Raw genomic sequence first — 22,168 nt, forward strand, 5'->3', positions numbered from 1 at the left:
TTCTTTCTTTTCTTTTTTTTAACTTGAGATTAAACCCAGGGGTATATCCTCAGTCATTTTTAAAATTTTTTTCAGACAGGGACTCACTAAGTTGCTGAGGGTCTCACAGTTGCTGAGGCTGTCCTTGAATTTGCAATCCTACTGCCTCAGCCTTCTGAGTTGCTTGAATGACAGGCATGCACCACCTGATCCAGGAGCAGGAGAAGTTAAAGGAAGATCCAAGGGAAGGTGCAGCTATGATAGGCCTGGCTGTCACCTCATGCCAAATGAACAACAGATATGTGGCAACATGTGTGAACTACAGAAGCACCTGCCCCATCCAAGCGTAAAGCACAAAATACTTCACTTCTACATTCTGCACAAATATATCTCCTGGCACATTGCCAGTAACCCTGCAGTTTGGGAGACTAAGGCAGGAGGATCACAAGTTCAAAGTCAGCCTTAGCCACTTAGAGAGTCCCAAACAACTTAGTGAGACCCTGTCTTAAACTAAACAAATAAAAAGGGTTGGGAATGTGGCTCAGTGGTAAAGTGCCCCTGGGTTCAATCCCTAGTACCCAAACAAACAAATAATAATAAAAAAACAAACTATATCTCTTATGGCCCTCTCTAACACATTAGAGTCACTATATTAAAAAGTGTTATTGTTATAATATTTTATGCTGTTGTCATTACTGTTGTCAGTATTATTATCATCTTCTTCAGTAGAGTAAGGAAAGACCATTTGGCCAGAATGAAATTCTTGGGAATAGAGAAGAGTGATAAAATGAGGCTAGGAAGGTCAACCAGGCTTAGGACATGTGGAGTCTTACAAACCACTTTAAGGAGTTTGGATCTGTTCATGAGAGATACTGGTCTACTGTTCCCTTTCTGGTAATATCTTTATCTGATTTTGCTATTATGGTAGTGATTGTCTCAAAAAATTAATTAGGGGCTGAGCACAGTAGCAGGCATTTGTAATCTCAGCTACTCAGGAGGCTGAGGCAGAATTGCAAACGGGAGACCAGCCTGGGCAACGTAGCAAGACCCTGTCTCAAAATAAAAGTTTCAAAAGGGCTGGGGATGTAGCTCACTGGTAGAGTGCTTGCATAGCATGCATGAGGCCCTGTGTTCAATCCTAAGTACTGAAAAATAATTAGGAATTTTCTAGAAGAGGTTTTCTAGAAGAGATTATAGAAAATTGATATATATTTTCTTTCTTAATTATTATTATTTTTTTTGGTACTGGGGATTGACTACTGAGCCACATCCTTAACCCTATTTTGTATTTTATTTGAATTGTTTAGTGCCTCACAATTGCTGAGGCTAGCTTTGAACTTGTGATCCTCCTGCCTCAGCCTAGCTTTGAACTTGTGATCCTCTTGCTTCAGCCTCCCAAGCTTCTGGAATTATAGACACGTGCCACCGTGTCAAGCTTCAGCTTTTGGTTTCATATATATATATATATATTTCTATTGTTTCTATTTCTTAGATAACCCTGACCAGTACCCATAGGTATATATTATCTTTTATTTATTTTTTCAAGACACATTCTTGCTTGTTGCCCAGGTTGTCCTTGAGCTCCTGGGTGCAAGTTACCCTCGGCCTTAGCCTCACAAGTTTGGGACTGTAGGTGTACACCAGTGTACTTGGTTTAGTGTCTTTTAGACATTTTTTGCTATTATAAATAATGATATAATGAATAACTTTGTGTGTGAGACTTTGTAACTACAGAGAAGTGTGGTTTGTACTAAAGGAGGGTTGGGTTACTGTAACAGCACATTCAGGGGCACCTGTGGAGTTCAGGAGCTTCCAAAAGCTTTCTTTAGGCTGAGAATGAAGCACTTGGTATGAGGAAGCTTGGGAGCTTTTTGGCAAAGGGGACCTAGAAGATGAAGAAGGGAGGGGGAGAGTAACCATGTGGAGAATGACTGCGAAGGAAGGAGCTGGAAAGCGATGTTTGAGGCTAGGGCAAGTAGCAAGAAAATAGGGCTTTTAGATAGGTAGGCCTGGTTCACGCAGAGCCTCACAAGCCACATTGAACAGTTTGGACTTCACCTTAAAGAACAAAGAGGGGAGCCACTGAAGGATTTTAAGGTAGTGAACAGGGGGCTGGAGGTGTAGCTCGTGGGAGAGCACTAGCCTTCCTTTCTCAAAAAGGAAAGATGGGAGGGAAGATGGTGGATGGTATGATTAGATTGTGACTTAGGAGGAACACTGGCTGCTCTGTGAAGGATGGATTGGCAAAGAGACTCAGGATCTGCGGAAAAGAGATGTCTCACCATCCATGATTTCTATGTCTTTCATTATCGAAAATCTATATGTAATATATAAACTAATTCTAAATGCTCATGGGTTCTTTTTTAATTTTTACTTCCTACTTTTCAATTTCTGTTTTCAACCCCGAATTTTACTGCAGATAGCTGATGGGTTTTTTTTTTTTATTTCCTGCAAATTAATACTTCCCTTTCAGTTCCAAGGCTTAATCTCTCTCTAAGTCTGGTCCCTTGATCAGGAATTGAGAGTGGAACCCTAAAGAAGAAAGAGGCACGAGTATCAGGGAATTGCTCAGGTAGACATGCAGTGGGTTAGACAACACAGAAATGATGGGTGGGAGGGAACACCAGCAACTGCCTGTAAATGCAGCTACTGAGGAGGCTGAGGTAGGAGGATTGCAAGTTCAAGACTAGCCTTGGCAACTTAGTGAGATCCTATCTAAAAATAAAAAATAAAAGGTCTGGGGATATAGCTCAGTGATAGAGTGCTCCTGGGTTCAAATCCTAGTAGCAAAAAAAAAAAAGAGTGGCGCACACCTGTAATCTCAACAGCTCAGGAGGCTGAGGCAGGAGGATTACAAGTTTGAGGATAGTCTCAGCAATTTACCAAGACCCTATCTCAAAATAAAAAGGGCTGGGGATGTGGCTCAGTGGTTAAGCACCCCTGGGTTCAATTTCTGGTATCAAAAGAGAGAGAGAGAGAGAGAGAGAATTGACAAGGGGATATTGAGGATGGGTATGAATGGTAGAAAATATGCTGTAAGAAATTCTTGGGAGAACCTGCACTTATATGCAAGAAGCATGAGAACTAGAGGTGGACAGCAATGAGCCCATGTCTCAAATATAAATCATCCCCCCAAAATTCACTGGCTTCTCAGAATACTGAAGATAGAGAAAGCAAACTTCTCTGTTCAGTGTTAGTATTTTACTTCACTAGCACTTGGTAGAATTTTTGCCCACGAGTACTATTTCATCATTACCATCATCATATTCTTCATGTTGAGCTTCTAGGTGCAGAAGACCTTGGTCTGAAATCCTCAGAACTCTCTCTAGCAACTGTAGTCTGCTGAGACTCTTTTCTGAAGAAACAAAGAGCTAATGACACTCTTAGAAAAGGGTGAATTTCCTCATCAAGTGCGGGCTCATTTATGATTCATCTGTAGCGGTGTTAATATGTACATTAGTGTCTACGGTTCTTCTAACCAACAGCCTTACAGTGAACCCAAAGGATCGAGGTCTCCCCTAATAAGTCACTGAATGAATATGGGATTCAGGGCTAGAGCCCCACCTCAGCTCTTTCCTGGCTGCTCTCTCTCTCTCTCTGCCACAGCACCTCATCTCTGAAAAAAGAAAGATCCTTTCTTCCCCATAGGGTTATCTTGACAGTGAGAGAAAGAACAAAGAAATTCTTAGAAAAACTTGTATCCAAAAGGGGGAGGTTCCCTGGGTTAGTCCTTTTATGGACACATACCCTATTTCCTTGGAAAAAAATCCCCTGCAATGGCATAGAGATTTTAGGTCTGAGTTTCATTTTCAAAGTGTGATTCAACATGCATTCATTGCCTTCAGGAAGCTCCTAGATCATACTGTAAATGAGCTACAAAGGAAAGTGACAACCTTACAGGATGAAGACAATCAATTGAAAATGACAGTGGCTCAGCAACAGGAGGCCCTGCTCAACCAACTGGAAAATGAAAAAAGAAAATCTAATGAGGTAAGAAAGCCCATAGATAGGCTTCTTGCTTTTCCTGTTCTCATACCTGAGTAATAGCTAATTATTATTCATTAAGTTTAGTCAGGGTGCTTTCGAGAAAGCAGAATCTATTCTAGGTATGTCAAGTGGAGGGGAAGGGAAATGCCTTCTCCGTATCCTTCAAGGTTCTTTGACTGGGCTACCAACAGAAATAGGACACATACACATGGGAGTCCCACAAAATGTGAAGGGTCAGATGGCTGAAATTTATACAGCCCCCTAAGCTACAGAAGGGAAACAGGCGCTTGGGGCCTCTGGGGCAGGTCAGGAACAAGTTGTGGGAAGGCCGGGGAGGAGCTATAGGGTGAGTGGAGGTGGCCTTACATGCAGATCAAAGTCTCCTGAGTAATAGAAGTTGTCTGGAGCAGCCCTCTTCCTGACACACATTTTACTAATCTAGATCTCCTGTGTGGATGTACATTCCTTTTGTAGAAGGACAACTTTTCAGAGCTACTTCTGTGTCTGCAGTCTCTCAGAATAACCAACTTGCAATATGCCAAAGAATTCTATTTTAGGGCGGCATATTTTGGTCTCTTACAGTCATGTTTTAGGGTGGCGTGTCCTAAGCCACAACACAAGCAAGGAGGGATTTAATACAGGAGGAGAGATGCTTATCAAGCTGTTGGAAGGGAGAGCCAGGAGGGACTGCTGCTGGCTTTCCATACACAAGGAAGCTTAGAAGCCACAGGGAAGCCACCTCCTACCTCTCCAAAGTGGGGAAATTGCAGGAACTCTCCTTGAAGCCCCTTCCGATGTCCTGTCTGCTTGCTGCCCATTCATCTGCCCGCTAGTGAACACTAAGCCAGGAAAACCATTTTTTCTTTCTATACTCACGGCACTCTCTAAATACATCACTCTAATCCAGATGTGTGTTTTCCCTACACCAAGCAATTCTCCAACTCTCTGTGGACCCCAACAGGGCACATAAAAACTTAACTCAGTTCTGACTCTATCTCCCACAAGTACTCAGTCCCACAGACTGCCCTACTTCAGATGTTGATTGCAAGTCCAGGTTTCCCCTGTGTTTCTTTTTCTTTCTTTCTTTCTTTCTTTTTTTTTTTTAAGAGAGAGAGAGAATATTTAGTATTTATTTCTTAGTTTTCAGCGGACACAACATCTTTGTTGGTATGTGGTGCTGAGGATCGAATCCGGGCCGCAAGCATGCCAGGCGAGGGCGCTACCGCTTGAGCCACATCCCCAGCCCTTCCCCTGTGTTTCTGACCACCCGCTGTAAAGCCAAACTTCCTACAAACTGCGTGGAGTTTGTAGAATGACTCATAAATCAAAAAAAAAAAAAAGTTTGTATTTACAAGATTACTGGCTTATTATAAAAGGGCACAACTCAGAAACAGACAGATGGAAGAGAGGTGCACAGGGCAAGGTGTGTGGGGAGGGATGCAGAGCTCTGAGCCCTTTCTGGGCACACCGTCATCCCTCACCTTCACGTGCTCAGCAACCCAGAAGCTCTCTAAATCCTGTCCTTGTGGGGGAGGGGGTGGTTATAGAAGTTTCAGAAATCATCCCCACTCCATCCTAGACACGAGTAAAAACCTGAACAAACCAAAAAAAAAAAAAAAAAGAAAAAAAGAAAAGAAATCAACAAATGGATCCAGCAGAGAAGTGAGTTCAAAGTCTGTACTCCCACCTTCTCAGGAGTTTGAGGTAGGGAGATCTCAAGACAAATGTAAAAATACTTCAAGTTGAAGGCCAGCTGCAGCAACTTCATGAGATCTTGCCTCAAAACATAAAAAGGCCTGGGGATGTAGCTTAGTGGAAAAGTGTTTTCCTAGTATGTGTGAGGCTCTGGGTTTGATCCCCAGCACTGGAGGGAAAAAAAGGAAAAACAGAAATAGATCCAAAAGGCAAAACTTTGGTGAGAATATGTTGAATTCAACACCATAAATAAACTGGATATAATGAAAATCTATAGATGATTTCACCCAACAATAGCAGATTACATATACTTTTCCAGCTAATATGGAAAATCTCCAAGATGGAACACGTTCTAGGACGTAAAATACACCTTAACAAATGTTAAAAAAAAAAGGAATCCTACAGTGTCTGCTTTCAAACCATATGGAATTAAACTAAAAACCAATACCAGAAAGATAGCTGGAAAACACCCAAATATTTGGAGATTAAGGAACAGACTTCTAAATAACACATGGGTCAAAGAAAAAAAATCTCAAGACAAATGTAAAAATACTTCAAGCTAAATGAAAATATTACTTATCAAAATCTGTGGGGTGTAGCAAAAGTAGTACATAAAGGCATACTTGGAGCATTGAATGTATATATTGGAAAGGAAGAATGATATAAAATCATTTATCTAAGATTCAACCTTAGAAAACTAGAAGAAGAAGAGCAAGCCAGAAGATGGTTCACACCAATAATATCAACTTCTCCCAAAGCTGAGGCAGGAGGATCACAAATTCCAGGCCAATCTGGTAACTTATCAAGACCCTATATCGAAATAAACAATACCCAGATGTGATGGGGCATACCTGTAATCCCAGCCACTTGGGAGGCTGAAGCAGGAGGACCCCAAGTTCAAAGCCAGCTTCAGTAATTTAGCGAGCTCCTGACTCAAACTAAAAAAAAAAAAAAAATCAAAAGAGCTGGGGTTGTTGCTCAGTGGTTAAGTACCCCTGGGTTCAATCTTCACTACCCAAAAGTAAATAAATAAAGAGGGCTGAGGATGTTTCTCAGTGGTAGAGGTTTGAACCTAAATTCAATCTCCAATGCAAGTTGGGCGGTGGTGCATGCATGGAGTCTAAGGCAGGAGGACTGCAAATTCAAAGCCAGCCTCAACAATAGTGAGGAGCCGGGCTGGGGATGTGGCTCAAGCGTTAGCGGGCTCGCCTGGCATGCGTGCGGCCTGGGTTTGATCCTCAGCACCACATACAAACAAAGATGTTATGTCCGCTAATAACTAAAAAATAAATATTAAAATTCTCTCTCTCTCTTTAAAAAAATGAGTTTAAAAAAAATAGCGAGGAGCTAAGCAACTCAGTGAGACCCTGTCTCTAAATATAATACAAAATAGGGCTGGGGGTGTGCTTAGTGGTTGAGTGACCCTGAGTGCAATCCCTGGAACCAAAAAAAAAAAAAAAATTTTTTTTAATTGTAGTTGGACCCCAATATCTTTATTTATTTATTTTATTTAAAAATACCAAAAAGGGCTGGGGATGTGGCTCAGTGGTTGAATACCTCTGAACTCAATCCCTGGCTACCAGAACCACCCCCCCACCCCCCCCACCCAAAAAAAAAAAAAAACCAAGCAGAAGAAAAGAAATGAAAATCAGAGGAGAATGAAATTGAAACAGAAAACCAATGGAGAAAATCAGCAAAACCAAAAGCCTATTCTTTGGAAAGATCAATAAAATTGATAAGCCTTTAACTAAGTAAGAAAAAAAATAAAAAGGGTACAAATTACAAATACCACAAATGAAAGAGGGGATATCACTATAGATCCCATGAATAGTAAAAGGATAATCAAGAAGTAGTATAAACAACTCTATGCCCACAATTATGATAACCTAGAGGAAATGGACCAAATCCTCGAAAGAAACAATCTGTGAAAATTCACGTATAAAGAGAGTCTAGTAGAACTATATCAAATAAGTTAAATCCATAATTAACAACCTTCCAAAACAGAAAGAACAAGGCCCAGATAGTTTCACTGGTGAATTCTACCAAATATTTAAGAGATAAATTATACCAATTCTCTACAGTCTTTTTCAGAAAATGGCAGCTGAGGCTACACTTCCTAACTACTTCTATGAGGCTAGAGTTATTTTAATATCAACCCCCCCAATAAAAGACAACTGCAAGAAAACTATATATCAGTATCTCTCATGAATACAGATATTAAAATTCTCAACCGAATATTAGCAAATTGTGGATTGATAATTTAGCTTAATGGTAGAGTGCTTGCTAGCCCTATCCTGAAAGCCCTGGATTTGATTCTCAATACTGAAAAGGAGGGGGGAAAAGAGCAAACTGAATACAGCAATGTATGAAAACAATTATTGACGGTGATCAAGCAGGATTTATTCCAGGTGTGCAAAGCTGCTTCCGCACTTGAAAATCAATTATTCAAACCATCACAAAAATAGACTAAAAAAGAAAAATCATGGGATTCTTTTTTTTTAAAGAGAGAGAGAGAAATTTTTAATATTTATTTATTTATTTTAGTTTTCAGTGGACACAACATCTTTATTTTATTTGTATGTGGTGCTGTGATCGAACTTGAGCCACATCCCTAGCCCCTCATGGGATTCTTATCAATGGATGCTTAGTCTGTCTACACTGCTGTAACAAATACCTGAGACTGGGCAAAGCCTTTTTTTTTTTGAGACTGGGTAATTTGAAAAGAACAAAAATGTATTTCATACAGTTCTAGAGACCCAGAAATCCAAGATCAAGCACCAGCAAGGTTAGTATCTAGAGAGGGTGTCTGCTCTCCCTCCAATGTAGTACCTTCTTTCATAATAAAAGCTTGAACTAGAACTGGAGGGGATTATATGCATGGTATGTCCTCAGGGAATTGCAATTTAAAACAACAATCACCTAACCACTCCACATCTATTAGAATGGTTAAATTCCAGAACACTAATATCACTGAATGTTGGATGTTGGCAAAGATTCAGAGCAATAGGAGCTCTCTTGCTGAAGGCAACACATCCACTTTGGAAGACAGTTTGGTGTTTCCTTACACAATTAAACATACTCTTATCAGCATGAGCTGATAATCATGCTCCTGAAACTGAAAACATATGTCTACCCAAAACCCTGCACCTGGGTGTTTATAGCAGCTTTATTCATAATTACCCAAACTTGGGAGCAACCAAGATATCTTGCTTTGGGCACCACTGAAAGCTTGCAGTCTTGAAGATTACTTAATAATTGTGTTAAAGGAGCAAATGTGGTTTATGTTGATTCAGAATCTAAAGAGGCAGCTCCAGCTGGGTGTAGTGGTGCACAACTATAATCCCAAGGATTTGGGAGGCTGAGGCAGGAGGATTGCAAATTAGAGACAAGCCTCAGAAATTGAGTGAGGCCCTAAGCATCAGCGACCCTGACTCAAAATTTAAAAAAAAAAAAAAAAATTAAAAAGGACTGGAGATGTGGCACAATGGTAAAGTCCTCTGGGTTAAATTCTCAGTACCAAAAAAAAAAAAAAAAAAGGCAACTGCAAGCAGTTGGCCTTTTCTACCATCAACACCCTTCACTCCTCAGGTCAGAAAACCAATGTAGACTATCTGTGCATTCAAGAATTGGGGAAATAGCTGGATGCAGTGGCACACACCTATAACCCCAGCTGCTTGAGAGGCTGAGGCAGGAGGATGAGAGTTCAAAGCCAGCTTCGGCAATTTAGCGAGGTCTTAAGCAACTCAGCAAGACCCTGTCACTAAATAAAATATAAAAAGGGGCTGGGAATGCGGCTCAGTGGTTAAGTACTTCTGGGTTCAATCCCCAGTACCAAAAATAAGAAGAAGGAAAAGAAGAATCAGGGAAATAGCCTGGAACGATGGCACACACCTATAATCCCAGTGACTCAGGAGGCTGAGGCAAGAGTATAGCAAATTTGAGAGCAGCCTCAGAAATTTAGGAGGCCCTAAGCAACTTAGTAAGACCATGTCTCAAAATAAAAAGGACTGGGGTTATGACACAATGGTAAAGCACTCTTGGGTTCAATCCTTCATACCAAAAAGAAAGAAAGAAAGAAAGAAAGAATTGGAGAAATAAAGTCAGGCATAGTGGTTCACACCTGAAACTGTAATCTTCAGCAATCCCCATAGGTTGAGGAAGAGGGATAGTAAGTTTGAAACCAGTCTGGGCAACTTAGCAAGACCTTGCCTCAAAATTAAAAAATAAAAAGGACTAGGGATGTAGCCCAGTGGTAGATAATTGGTTCAATTCCCAATACCACAAAAAAAGAGGGGTTGGATAATCTTTGAGGAGATTCACAAACTCACTTGACCATACAACTATAATGCACCAATAAAAAAAAAAAAGGTGGGAAAACCCCCGTTAGACCTGTTGTAAAACACACACTGAGTCACTGAAGCGTTGCAGACAGACTCCTCAGTGCTGAGCTTAAACTCCATTTTTTCCTGTTTTCTTAAGCCACCGACTCTGGATTGTGAAGCTCTATGGTGTTCTGGGCCAGAGGTGTTGTGTTGACTCAGAAACACTCATCTCCTCTAAGCCTTTACCATTCCCTTTCTCCTGTGTTAAAACTCCACAGGTCTCTGTGGAAGGTTTAGGAGAAAAATTGCATACCTGTAGCAGTATCGTGGGAATTTTCCTGAGAAACCTGGCATTCCTATCATTTGAAGGACTCTGGGTCTCTGAACTGGCTCAGATCTAGGGATTGAGCAAGAAGAGGCCATTACTCTCCACTGATGTCATTTAAATTGGGCTTCTGCCCACCAGAACCAGAGAGATATATGTATTTTTGTGTGTATGTATTTAAAAATACAACTCCATTAAGACTTCAATCAGGGCTGGGGATGTGGCTCAAGCGGTAGCGCGCTTGCCTGGTACCACATACAAACAAAGATGTTGTGTCTGCCAAAAACTAAAAAATAAATATTAAAAAAAAATTCTCTATTGCTCTATCTATCTCGCTCTCTCTTTAAAAAAAAAAAAAAAGACTTTAATCAGCTGCCCATCTGTGTTAATCCTATAATCACCATGGCTAATTAACCACAACCACAAAGGTTAAACCATTTGATTATTTCCCTGGCACTACTGCCTGTTGTGTTGGCAGTAATGATGCCCCCTTGCTTCTGGGATTTAGGCACTGTCACTTGACCTCTGACACCCTTGTGGTACCATCAACCTCATCCAATTCAGGGAGCCATGTCTGTTTTGGCACCTCCCACCGTCCTCCTCAGCAGGTCAGCATTACAGAGCATTTCAGGAAACCTGGCGCTCCCTAGGTGAAAGATCCCACGGCTCTGTGTGGGCAAGCAGTCACCTGGGTGAATCCACTCCAGATTCCTGTCAGCTTTTCTAAGGCTTGTTTTCTTCCTCTCTTCCTTATGCCAAAGCATGGCATCTTACTGTCCCTTAATGTTGGTTACTGTTGAGTCCAAGTTTCAGTCAACCAACAAGCAAACTATTAAAAGTCACTTGTAGACGTTTAATTTCACACATTAAAATCTTACTCTTGGGGCTGGGCTTGTGGCTCAGCGGTAGCACACTCACCTAGCACATCGTGAGGCACTGGGTTCAATCCTCAACACCACATAAAAATAAATAAATAAAGGTATTTTGTCCAACTACAAATATATATAGATATTTTTAATCTGACTCTCGATAAGTGCATTCATATCAATAAATTTGGCCTATTCAACATTATATCCCTTCTTCCTAGTATAACTTCCTACACATATTCCTCATATTTCTGCCAATTTTAATTGGCACAATCTTGTCTTTTAATACACTGGTCTAGGTCAGTTGCCTTACTCAATCCCCCACTCCCCAAGGTGTTCTGGGATCCAACTCCAGTTATAGATGATCAGAGGTGATGACATGTGCATGCATATGAACACATAGATATATGTAATCATTATGCACATTTTTATTGGTGCATTATGATTGTATATAATAGATTCATTGTTACATATTCTTACATGCATACAATATAACAAGATAATTTAGCCATTGGGAACTGGGAATTGAACCCAGGGGCACTTAATCAATGGGCCTCATCTCCAACCCTTTTTATATTTTATTTGGAGACCGGGTCTCACTAAATTGCTTAGGGCCTTCATAAATTGTTGAGGCTGGCCTGGAACTTGCAGTTCTCCTGATTACTGCTAGGATTGGCTAAAGGTGGGTCTTAAGGACAATAGACACCTTCTTGCATGATAATTGCCTGAGTGAAATCAATAGAGTCCTCAAAGCAGGGGTGGTCCATCTCTTCAGATAGCAGAGGAAGGCCTGCTGATGCTGGCAAGAGAAACTTGTTGAATTTGGAGGTCTTCTCAAATGTTTTTATTCCCAATCCTCAGGTTTCCATGCAATCCCAAAACCCAATTCACATAAGATACCCGGCAGAACTATGTAATAAATTTGTGTTATAAATGTACAACCATTTGATGAAATTTGAGATTTGGGTTTTAGTTACATTGGCCTTCTGGCTACAAGAAAGTTTCCTTTATGTTATTCATAGAAACTCTCTATGCCTTGTTCCAGGAATTAAATCCCCAAGTTGCATATTTTTTCCTTGTAAGTTCATTAACAGGGTCAGAGGTGGCAAGCTCACCCTAGGTCCTTGTAGTTCTCAATTATAACATTATTTGTAATAGTCATGTGATTTCCGAAAGCTCTTCATTACAGGCAATTAAAAGTTGATAATTTTATAAACTCTTTTGCCACATGTTATTAGTACTAGTGACAAAATCACACTACAGATGTGAGCATCCCTGATCCAAAAATCTGAAATCAGAAATGCTCCCAAATCTGAAATTTTTGAGTTGGGCACAGTGGCACTTGCCCATAGTATAAGCTACTCAGGAGGCTGAGGAAGGAGATTGTCTGAGCCCAGGAGAATTGAGGGCCAGCCTGAACAACATAGTGAGACCCTGTCTAAAACAATAAATAAACAACAGCAACTCTTTTTGAGTTTCAACATGCACCCCAAGTAGAACATACCACACCTGACCTCATGTGATGGTTCATAGTCAAAATGCAGGTACACTAAAAAATTGTATAAAATCGCCTTCAGGCTGTGTGGATAAGATCTATATAAAACAATTTTGTCTTTGGACTTCGGTTTCATCTGTATATTAGGTAAACTCAAAGTCCAAAATCTAAAAGAAATTCAGAATCTGAACTACTACTGGCCTCAAGCATTTTGACCTGAACTTTCAAATATAACCAGGTCAGTTTCCCAACTTTGAGGGTTTTTTGTTTGTTTGTTTGTTTTTGTTTTTGTTTTTGGTACCAGAGATTGAACCCAGGGATGCTTAACCACTGAGTCACATCCCCAATCCTTTTTATTTTTTATTTTGAGACGGGGTCTCACTAAGTTGCTTAGGACCTCACTGCTGAGGCTGGTCTTGATCTTGCAATCCTCCTTTCTTAGCCTCCGAAGCTCTGGGATTATAGGTTTGCGCCACCATGCCCATCTTAAAACTTTGAGCCACTTTAAGAACCAAATACCTTATCAGTCAAGACTAGGTAGAGAAAAACTGTTTGTGTTTTATATACTTAAGTTATGAAAAAAACAAACTGCTTCTTTTTCCCTCTGCTCTCACACTACACCAATCTACTTAGAAAACTCTGACCTTGAAGGGCAGGGGCACTCTCCCCAGCAGCAGTGGACCCCAGCTGGGCATTCAGTTCTGACACAGTCTACCTGGAGATAGCATCAGAGACCAGGAGTAGAGGGCTCATTCCCCAAGCCTGTTCTCACTTTGGTCCTAACAGCAAATCCAGGCCTGTGGAACTTCTTACCAATGGGTCATATTTGGGGGTTCTCACTACGCGCTCCACAAGTTTGACTAGTTTGTCATAATGACTTACAGAACTCAAGGAAACACTATACTTACATTTACTGGTTTATTACAAAGGGCAAGTTCAGGAAGGGTCCTGAGTGCAAGAGCTTCTGCCCCCAAGGGGTTAGGTTGCACTATCCTCCCAGTGCTTGGGTGCATTTTTGTTTGCCTTCCTTCAAGCCTCTGTCTGGAAGCTGTCCAGAAGCTTCTGACCCATCTTCTCAGGTTTATATGGGGACTTCATAGCATAGGTGAGATTTCTGATAGGCTGAGTGGGGCACCATATTTGGCTTCTTGGCTTCTCTGTGCAACAACATGCCTCCCTCCAGGGTACAGGGAGGACTCCTTTGGAATGAGGAGGGTCTTACGTGCCATATGACCAGCTAAAGACAGGGTAAGATCAGAGTTTCTAAAACTTCCTTGGAAAGGGAGTTATCAGCCAGGAACTGTGTTCAAAGGCCAAAAATTATATGTCCTGATACCACAGTACTTCCAGCTGGAAGATTTTAATATAGAGAATTAAATGCTTACAAATTTCTTGAGAAGGCTCGGGGTACAAAAGTCAAGGGAAGCAGCTAGCCGCTGGCCTTGGGGAGCTCTGGAAGGATAGGAGTCACACCAGTGACTCTGATCTCAGAGCTGGAGTGTCTGTAAGCCTTTTTCTGCAGAAAAGCTTTGCCAATTTACCTTCCCCTCAACATCACACCTTCGCTGGCACAGACTCTCTCTCTCTTTCTCTCTAATGTTTTTCAGCATATCAAGAGCAATCAGGAATTGTCAGAGAAGCTGTCGGGATTACAGCAAGAGAAAGAAGCTCTATGGGAAAGATGTGTGCAATTTTTGGAGCAGTTTGATGAGCATGTGAGGTAAACAAAAACGGGCTCCCTTTGGAGGAAAACTGTAGGAGGAAAACTGAGCCCACCCCAGAGCAAAGCGCTGGGTGCCAAAGCAGCCTTTCAAGGTGCCATCAGGATTTCCCTGAGGCCCCGGAAGTTCCCACCACCAGGCTTTTCCTGGGAAGATGTGGGGCCCAGTGTCTTCCTAATAGAGAAGGTGGGAAGAGAAGGGCATTTCCACTCATGGAGCTCAGTCAATATCTAACTTGTTTTTTCCAAAATTATACTTGCCTTCGGGGTTTTCCCCCCTCACATACTTTCCTCAGCCTGGACCACCCTCTCCCTATTCCAACTCTTCATTTTAACTTCTAATTCTTAGACTAGAAATCACCTCCTCAAAGGTGCCTTTTTTTTGGACACCCGCCGTAATCCCTTGTAAATGCTTCTCTGTACTTATTTCAGAACTGGCCATGATGTTTTCAAATAATGTGATTTACTATCAGTCTCCCTCACCAGACCACAGCCTCTTCAAGGGCATGAGCCATGATCTTATTCATTTTTTTTTTATCCATACTCCCTGGTATATAGTAGATACTCAATTAAAATGAACGTTTTAATGTCTGTGGTCCCTGCGACTTGGGAGGCTGAGGGAGGAGGATCACCTGAGCCCAAGGGTTCAAGGCCACACATAACTGGACCATATAGTGAAACCTATGACTTTAAAAAAAAAGAGAGAGAGAGAGAGGAGCCCTGGGCATGGTGACCTAGGCCTATAACCCAGGGACTCAGGAGGCTAAAGCAGGAGGATCACAAGTTTGAGGTCAGCCTCACCAACTTACTGAGCCCTGTCTCAAAATAAAAACATAAAGGGCTGGAATGTAGCTCAGTGGGAGGGTGCTTACCTAGCATCTCATATATGCAAAAAAAAAAAAAAATTCTGAAGTTCTTATCTTTTCCATTTTCTGCTCATAATTCTACCTGAGTCCTTTTCCTTTCCTCCTCTCTGAAGCAATGGAGCAAAGTAATGGAGAAAATGGACTCTGGAGCCACAGTGCCTAGTGACAAATCCTGGCTCTACTAGAATTGCTAACTTTGGGCGAGTTATAAAACCTCTTTGTGCCGGAGGCTCCTCTGTTTAAAATATACAAAATAACAGTATTTATCTCATAAAGTGGTTGAGACCTAAGTGAGTGGATCTCTGGAGAGGGCTGACTTAGCACAATGTCTGGCACATGGAGGTGCTATTATTATATTTATTTCTTGTGCTTTTTCCATGACCCACCTACCTCTCTGCTCTGGTCATCCTATAGGTTCAAGTTCCTTATTCTCTTACCTACCCACTATATTGATGGTGTTAATGATTAAAAAAACATTGTGTAGCCAGACGTGGTGGTGCAGACCTGTTATCCAGGTTATTGAGGCTGAGGTAGGAGGATTGCAAATTCCAGGCCAGCCTCCACAACTTAGTAAGACCCCATCTCAAAATATTTTATTTCTTTCTTTCCTTCTTTCTTTGGTGCTGGGAATCAAACCCAGGGCCTCATGCATGCCAGGCAAGTGCTCCACCACTGAGCCACACTTGCCAGCTCTGTATTCTTTTTCTCTTAATATCTCATAGGCTATTGCGCTTTGTTGCTATAGCCTTTGAATTTGTTTTCATAAAATATTTTTTTAAAGTTGGTATGCCCTTGGAATAACACTGCCAGTTGGATTGCTAAAAACTAAGAGAACCCAAAATGACATGCTCACAGATGCATAACTTATTGCAAGATATAATATAGCAACAGCATTAGGAGAGAGGTTTGCATTACAGCCCCTGGGTGTCTCTGCAACAAGGGGTCCAGAGAAGTTAGGCAGGAGTTGACAGTGGCCCTCCCTCTGCAAGAACTATGGCAGATGTATTTCTGCTTTCAGAACAGAAATCATGTACCACTGAAGACCTCAGAACCAGAAAACCCATGAATCTCAGATTTTATTTTTATGTTCTATATATAAGCCTATTCCTGCTATGTCACCCACCTCAAGAGCAGAGCTTTCTTTGGGTCTCACTGAGACCAGCACGAATCATCATTCTCAGTGTTACCAATAAACAATGCTGACAAACTGGTACAAAATGCCATGACACTCTTGGGCCAGTGGTTATGAAGCCACATTGTTTTAATTAGCATATTTCATGCCTTGACCAGAAGTTAGTGCCAAGCAGGAAAAACAGCTAAACATCTTAGGTTACTTTTAGGTCTGCAGGAATTAACTGTCACAACACAACCCTAATTTAGTTAGGAATTAGTCAGTGCTCCAATGGTTGAATATTTTTATTCAAAATGATGCTGACAAGAAATGTTATGTTACAAAATATTGATAGTAGTCAAGGTGGATAGAGATGATCACTAAATTTTTTTCTCCTTTTATTCACTTATCAAATATTTCTATAGCAATTATGTATCATTTCATAATAAAAGTTTAGCTTTATATACAAAAAAAATGATGCTGAAAAAATAATTTTGATATATTTTTTCTCATTTAAAAATTTATTGTTTTAGAACTATGGACCTTAAAATATATTGACAAACATCTAGAAGCAGCCTACTAAAATGTCTTCCATCATTATAGAAGAGTAGCAATTTCACTACATCCTCATTTGCATTGGGTACCACTATTGATGGGAAGTGCCTAGACCCTGATGAAAATGTCCCTAATATTCTTTGTTTGGATTGAGGTATAATTTATATACAATAAACAAAAGATTTTTTAATGTACAATTGGATGAGTTTTGACAACCACCACCCCAATCTCCTGTATGTAATCTTTTTTGTCTGACTTTTGTTTAGTATATTCCATTACTTTAATGTATGCTTGTAGTCAGAAATTGTCACTTTGGGGGAAGGGGAGGTTCCAATGTAGAGGTGCTTAACCACTTCCCCAGCCCCCCAACCCTTTTTTGACAGGATCTCCCTGAATCGATTAGCTCCTTGCTAAGTTGCTGAGGCTGGCTTTGAACTTGTGATCCTCCTGCCTTGGCCTCCCAAGCTGCTGGGATTACAGGTGTGCGCCACTGTGCCCAGCTGTCATTGTATTTTGAAATCTTCTTGATGGCTGATGAGATTGAGTACTTTACTATGTTATTTGCCTTTAGCAAAGTAGATCTTCATCCTGGCTCCACATGCCTGGGTCCCAACATGGATTAATTAAATCAAAATCTGTCAGCATAGCACCTATAAATCAATATTTTTAATATGATTTTAGATGTTGATGGACCTTTATTTTATTCATTTATTCATATGTGGTGCTGAGAATCGAACCAAGTACCCCACACATACCAGGCAAGCACTCCACCACTGAACCACAACCCCAGCCCAAATCAATATTTTTTAAAAGCATTGCCATCTGACTCTATATCCAGAGTTGAAAACTACAGATTTATGAAAGAAAATAAGAGGAATTATTAAAACTCTAGATTCATTTTTGTTTTCACTCCCCTGATCCCAAGTCCTGATCTGTGCAGACAAGGATTATTTTTTACATTTTTTCAACCACTCTTCCAGAGAAACAAATTCCTTGCCTTTTTGAAATCAACATAATAAACAATCTGGTTTTACTTGAACGCAAGCTGAAGGTTGGTCCTAAATTTTAGAAGCCAAGTATTATGCTGTCTCATAATGTTTAATTAACAAAGCCAAAAATAAACATAGAAAATCCACATGTTCTTTGGGCCTGTTGGCCAATAGAATTTCAGACCAAGCCAGTATCTGTGCCAGATAGCCAGCCAGCAATGGCAAGGGAAGGTCTAAGCTCCACCAGCTGCACTGTGTCCATGTACTCCTCAGACCTGCGAAACACCCAGGGAGACCTAAATATCCCCAACTAGGAGGCCAGTTAGATAGAGCATAAAACATTCACTTCATGGAGCATAATACAGCTACAAAGGATGGTGGCCACAAAACTATATAACAACATGGGGAAATGCTTATAATACATATCATATGTTTATGATAACAAACGAAAAGGGTGTAAGATAAACATTATAATGAAGACAATGTTTAAACAGAGATGCCTATAAAAAGGCTAGAAGGAAAAACAACAATATAATATCGACCAATACTGGAAGTTGGATATTTTCCCCAAATGTCCCGTAATTTATCCTCTTACTCTAAAGTATAAATTTATTCTTTTTTGAAGGAGAGAATGGGTATGGAACCCAGAGGCCCTCTACCACTGAGCTACATCCCTGGCCCTTTTTATTTTTCATTTGGAGACAGGATCTCACTGAGTTGTGGAGGCTGGCCTTGAACTTGCAATCCTCCTGCCTTAGCCACCTGAGTAGTTGGGATTACAGATGTGTGCCGTGGCATCCAGCTTGAATTTATTTTTTAATAATCCAAAAGGCAGGATAAGAGAGACAGCAGGTATCTGGAATAGGAAACTATAGATTGGGTTTTAATATCTCAGTATAGGATAAGTGGAAGAAATTCCAAAGTACGTTTTGTGTTTTCAATTATGTCAAAACATCCAATTTACTACAAACAACTGGGAAACCTGGAGGATGACAGGTATATTGTTGGTACCTTGCTAGATATTACATCTCTGAAGCTATTCAGGATGCTGAAACGCAGTGCTAGTGATACCTTTTACCAAGCATTCCTAGTAAAAAGGAAAATGAGATCATTTACAAAGTGGAAATATCTCCTTGTAAAGAATCAAAGTCACAGCAGTGGTAATTGTAAACACAATTTACAAAGTGTGTGCCTCATATTATGTAGCAGGTGCTGAACCCAAATGGGACTCAGACAGTTTTAGGAATGTACTTTTATATAGCAAACTACATTAATTAAGATACTGTAGCAAAGACCCTGAATAAAAATAGTTTCCAAAAGGGAGACACTTCTCTCTTACCTAACAATGCAGACCTAAGCAGTTCAGGATTGCTACGGTGGCTCAGTGCATCAGAAGCCTGGGCACCTGCTATCTTGTCTGTTGCTCCAGCTTCTTGAACATGTTTTCCTTATTCATGTAGCTCAAGACAGCTCACTATTATATCCATCCCAGCCAATAAAAAGGAAGGAAGGGAAAGGCTAGGGCATTCCATTTTCCAATAAAGCATGCTTTGTTGGAATGGCTTCACTATAAGGAAATTCAGTATAGTTCTTACACTGGGCAACTATCACGATGGCAAAAGGTGCGACTTATGCAGTTGAAAGGGAGAAATAAAGAATGTCCACACGCTTCTGCCCTTTTCAATGCTTTATTCAGTCAAAGCACTCAATACAATTTCACTCTATAGGTTCTTTTTTAAAAAATATTTATTTTTCAGTTGTAGTTGGACACCGTACCTTTATTTCACCTATTTATTTTTATGTGGTGCTGAGGATGGAACCCAGGGTCTTGCACGTGCGAGGTGAGCACTCTACCGCTGAGCCACAACCCCAGCCCCTCTATAGGTTCTTAATCAAGAAAATGACAATCCTTAATGCTGGGCACTGCAACAGACATAATCAATTCACAGAAAACAATTCTAGATTGATTAATTCACAGCAAACAATTCTAGATTAATTCTAAGCACTGCAAACACACTTAATCATGGCAGGCTCGTGGCAGACATTCCCTCTGTAAGCTGAGCTCAAGTGTCAGATCAAAAGTCTCAAGCCTTAGGCTCTAAGATGCATATTCACTCAGACCTGGGTGATCAGGTCAGGAACCAAGGCAGGCTTCCCCTGGGGTGGATCTGACGGCCAGTAGAGGAGAGGGTCGTAGGGAGAAGTTGCTGCTCTCACCAGGGTCAAGATGTGGCTGTGGAGTTTGAGAACGGTGAGGAAGATGCAGAGGATCAGGCAAACGATGAAAAGTGTTGGGATGTCAGTCCAGGTCTTTGTCAGGTCCTCAGCATGAGGACAACATCATTGTCACCTGGCTGAATGTGTGTTCATTTGCTCTATTATTTAACCCAAAATTTGGGGCTTTTGACCCCCCCCTTCTATCCTTATCAGCTGCCACTGGGTCTCTCAGTGATATCATTTACCCTGTGGTAAACATCTGGCCTACTGGTCCCCACCCTGATCTTCTCTGATTTTCCTCTTATCAGATGCGACAGACTGCCAGAGACTTCACTCTGAGTTCATCCGGGTGGGGAGAAGTGACTTGTTTGTGCCTGAGGGCCATACTGGAGGGCTCTGTTAGGTATGCCTGGTGAGACTGCAGGTTTCAAACTGGAGTTTTAAAATGGAGTTGCTTAGGCTCAGGCTGAAAGTCATCCTTACAGCAACCGAGTATCCAGCCAAAAGCCAGGAGGTCTATGATAAGAGAAGGAGAAATTGAGTTGAGGACAACCCAGCAGCCAGTCACTGTCACATACTCTGACAAGCTATATCTGGCCTCCAGCATCTAAACTTCTCAAAGTAGTATTTGGCTAGCAGCTAAATCTTCTCAGGGAAAAACATACAGATGATTCTTTTGTGTACACTTAGCAAATAGGATGGAAAGGCTATTTTGGAAAATGAAGTAGTCTTGCAAAAACACATTTAAGGGTAAGACATAATTTACAAGCACATAGGCCTCTTAGAGTAGCTCTTCCATTCCATTTGGCTAGAATTAGCATCTGAGTAAGTCTGCTTTGTTCTTCCCATCCATCTGGGTCCAACTTCTAGTACAAAAGTATCTCGTTAGGAGAAAGCAGTGCTGTTTGCCTGCCTTTGTTGGTGTTATGGCAGTGGGTAGAGCAAGAAGATCACCAGCTCTGGGGTCATGTTGCTGGGCCTACCTACCTGCTCACCATTTGAAAGCTAACAGGAAATGAGAGTGATGGTAAAGAAACTAGGTTTATTGAAGGACTGACACCCTGAGAAAATGGGGCAAACCACCCTCTCCACCAAAATTTAGAGAACTCAGGCATGCAGAAGGACTTTCATAGGGAGGGAGAGGAAGTGCAGGAGCAATGGGCAGAAGACCATGTGAAGGGCAGAGACTTCTGACATCCAGGACAAGTCTTTTTTTCTTTCTTTCTTGGTTGGAAAATTTCAATTGAACTTAACGGGGTGGGGGCACTACTTTCTGTAATTCTTTAGACAGACATGGTTTTGGTGAGTTAAACTTCACAGCAATGTACAAGTTTTGTGTTAATTGATGCACAGGACTAAAGAATAAGGAAGGATGTTACACATTCTGATGTTAACTGAAGGTCATCAGATGTTGTGAATTCTGTACACCTTAATCATTTCAGGTGCAACTTTTCTTTAGAACTTAGAATGCCAGGCAAAGGAAGGGAAAACATCCAGCAAAAGACAACCCCCAACGTTGCAAAGTGGCCACAGTTAGAGCCAGATTGGTCTCTGCAGACTCCTTGTAACAACTCACAAAATTTAGAAAAGCTGTTGTGTTCATGGCCAGGGTTTATTATAGTATGCAGATTTCAAACAACATAAGAAAAAGGTCTAGAGCAAATCCAGGAGTAACAAAATTAAAACAAGCTTCCAGTTAGCTTTCTTCCAGTGGGTACTGCAGATAAAGAGACAGTGCTTTTTTCCCCAGCATCACAGGAGGCTGAGGCAGGAGGATCACTTAAATATAGGAGTTCAAAAACAGCCTGAGTAACATAGCAAGGCCCTCTCAAAAGAAAAAAAAAAAAGGGGGGGGGTATTCCCAATCAAAGACTCCTGAATCATGATGGTCATGGACTGGGGTTGGGGAGGTGACAAAGATGTGGAGACCCAGTAATTGATCTAAACTACTAGTTACCAACCATCCCTCCTGCTGTGACCCAAAGCCCTAAGTAAACAAAAATGCATTCACCATAAATTCCATTGTTAGCATAAACTACCT

At 41.0% G+C, this 22,168-nt stretch overlaps 1 protein-coding gene across 5 annotated transcripts in view; it reads left to right on the forward strand.

The window, feature by feature from the left end:
• Positions 1 to 22,168, forward strand: part of Ccdc30 (coiled-coil domain containing 30) — a 136,117-nt gene that overhangs the window by 91,313 nt on the left and 22,636 nt on the right. For all 5 annotated transcript variants that reach the window (XM_078026063.1, XM_078026060.1, XM_078026062.1 and 2 more), the window contains 2 exons: positions 3,825 to 3,969; positions 14,277 to 14,389. In XM_078026063.1, coding sequence (XP_077882189.1) covers positions 3,825 to 3,969; positions 14,277 to 14,389 — 258 coding nt within the window. The remainder of the gene's footprint in view (positions 1 to 3,824; positions 3,970 to 14,276; positions 14,390 to 22,168) is intronic.

Source organism: Ictidomys tridecemlineatus, chromosome 11 (assembly GCF_052094955.1).
Source record: "Ictidomys tridecemlineatus isolate mIctTri1 chromosome 11, mIctTri1.hap1, whole genome shotgun sequence".
Taxonomy (NCBI): domain Eukaryota; kingdom Metazoa; phylum Chordata; class Mammalia; order Rodentia; family Sciuridae; genus Ictidomys; species Ictidomys tridecemlineatus.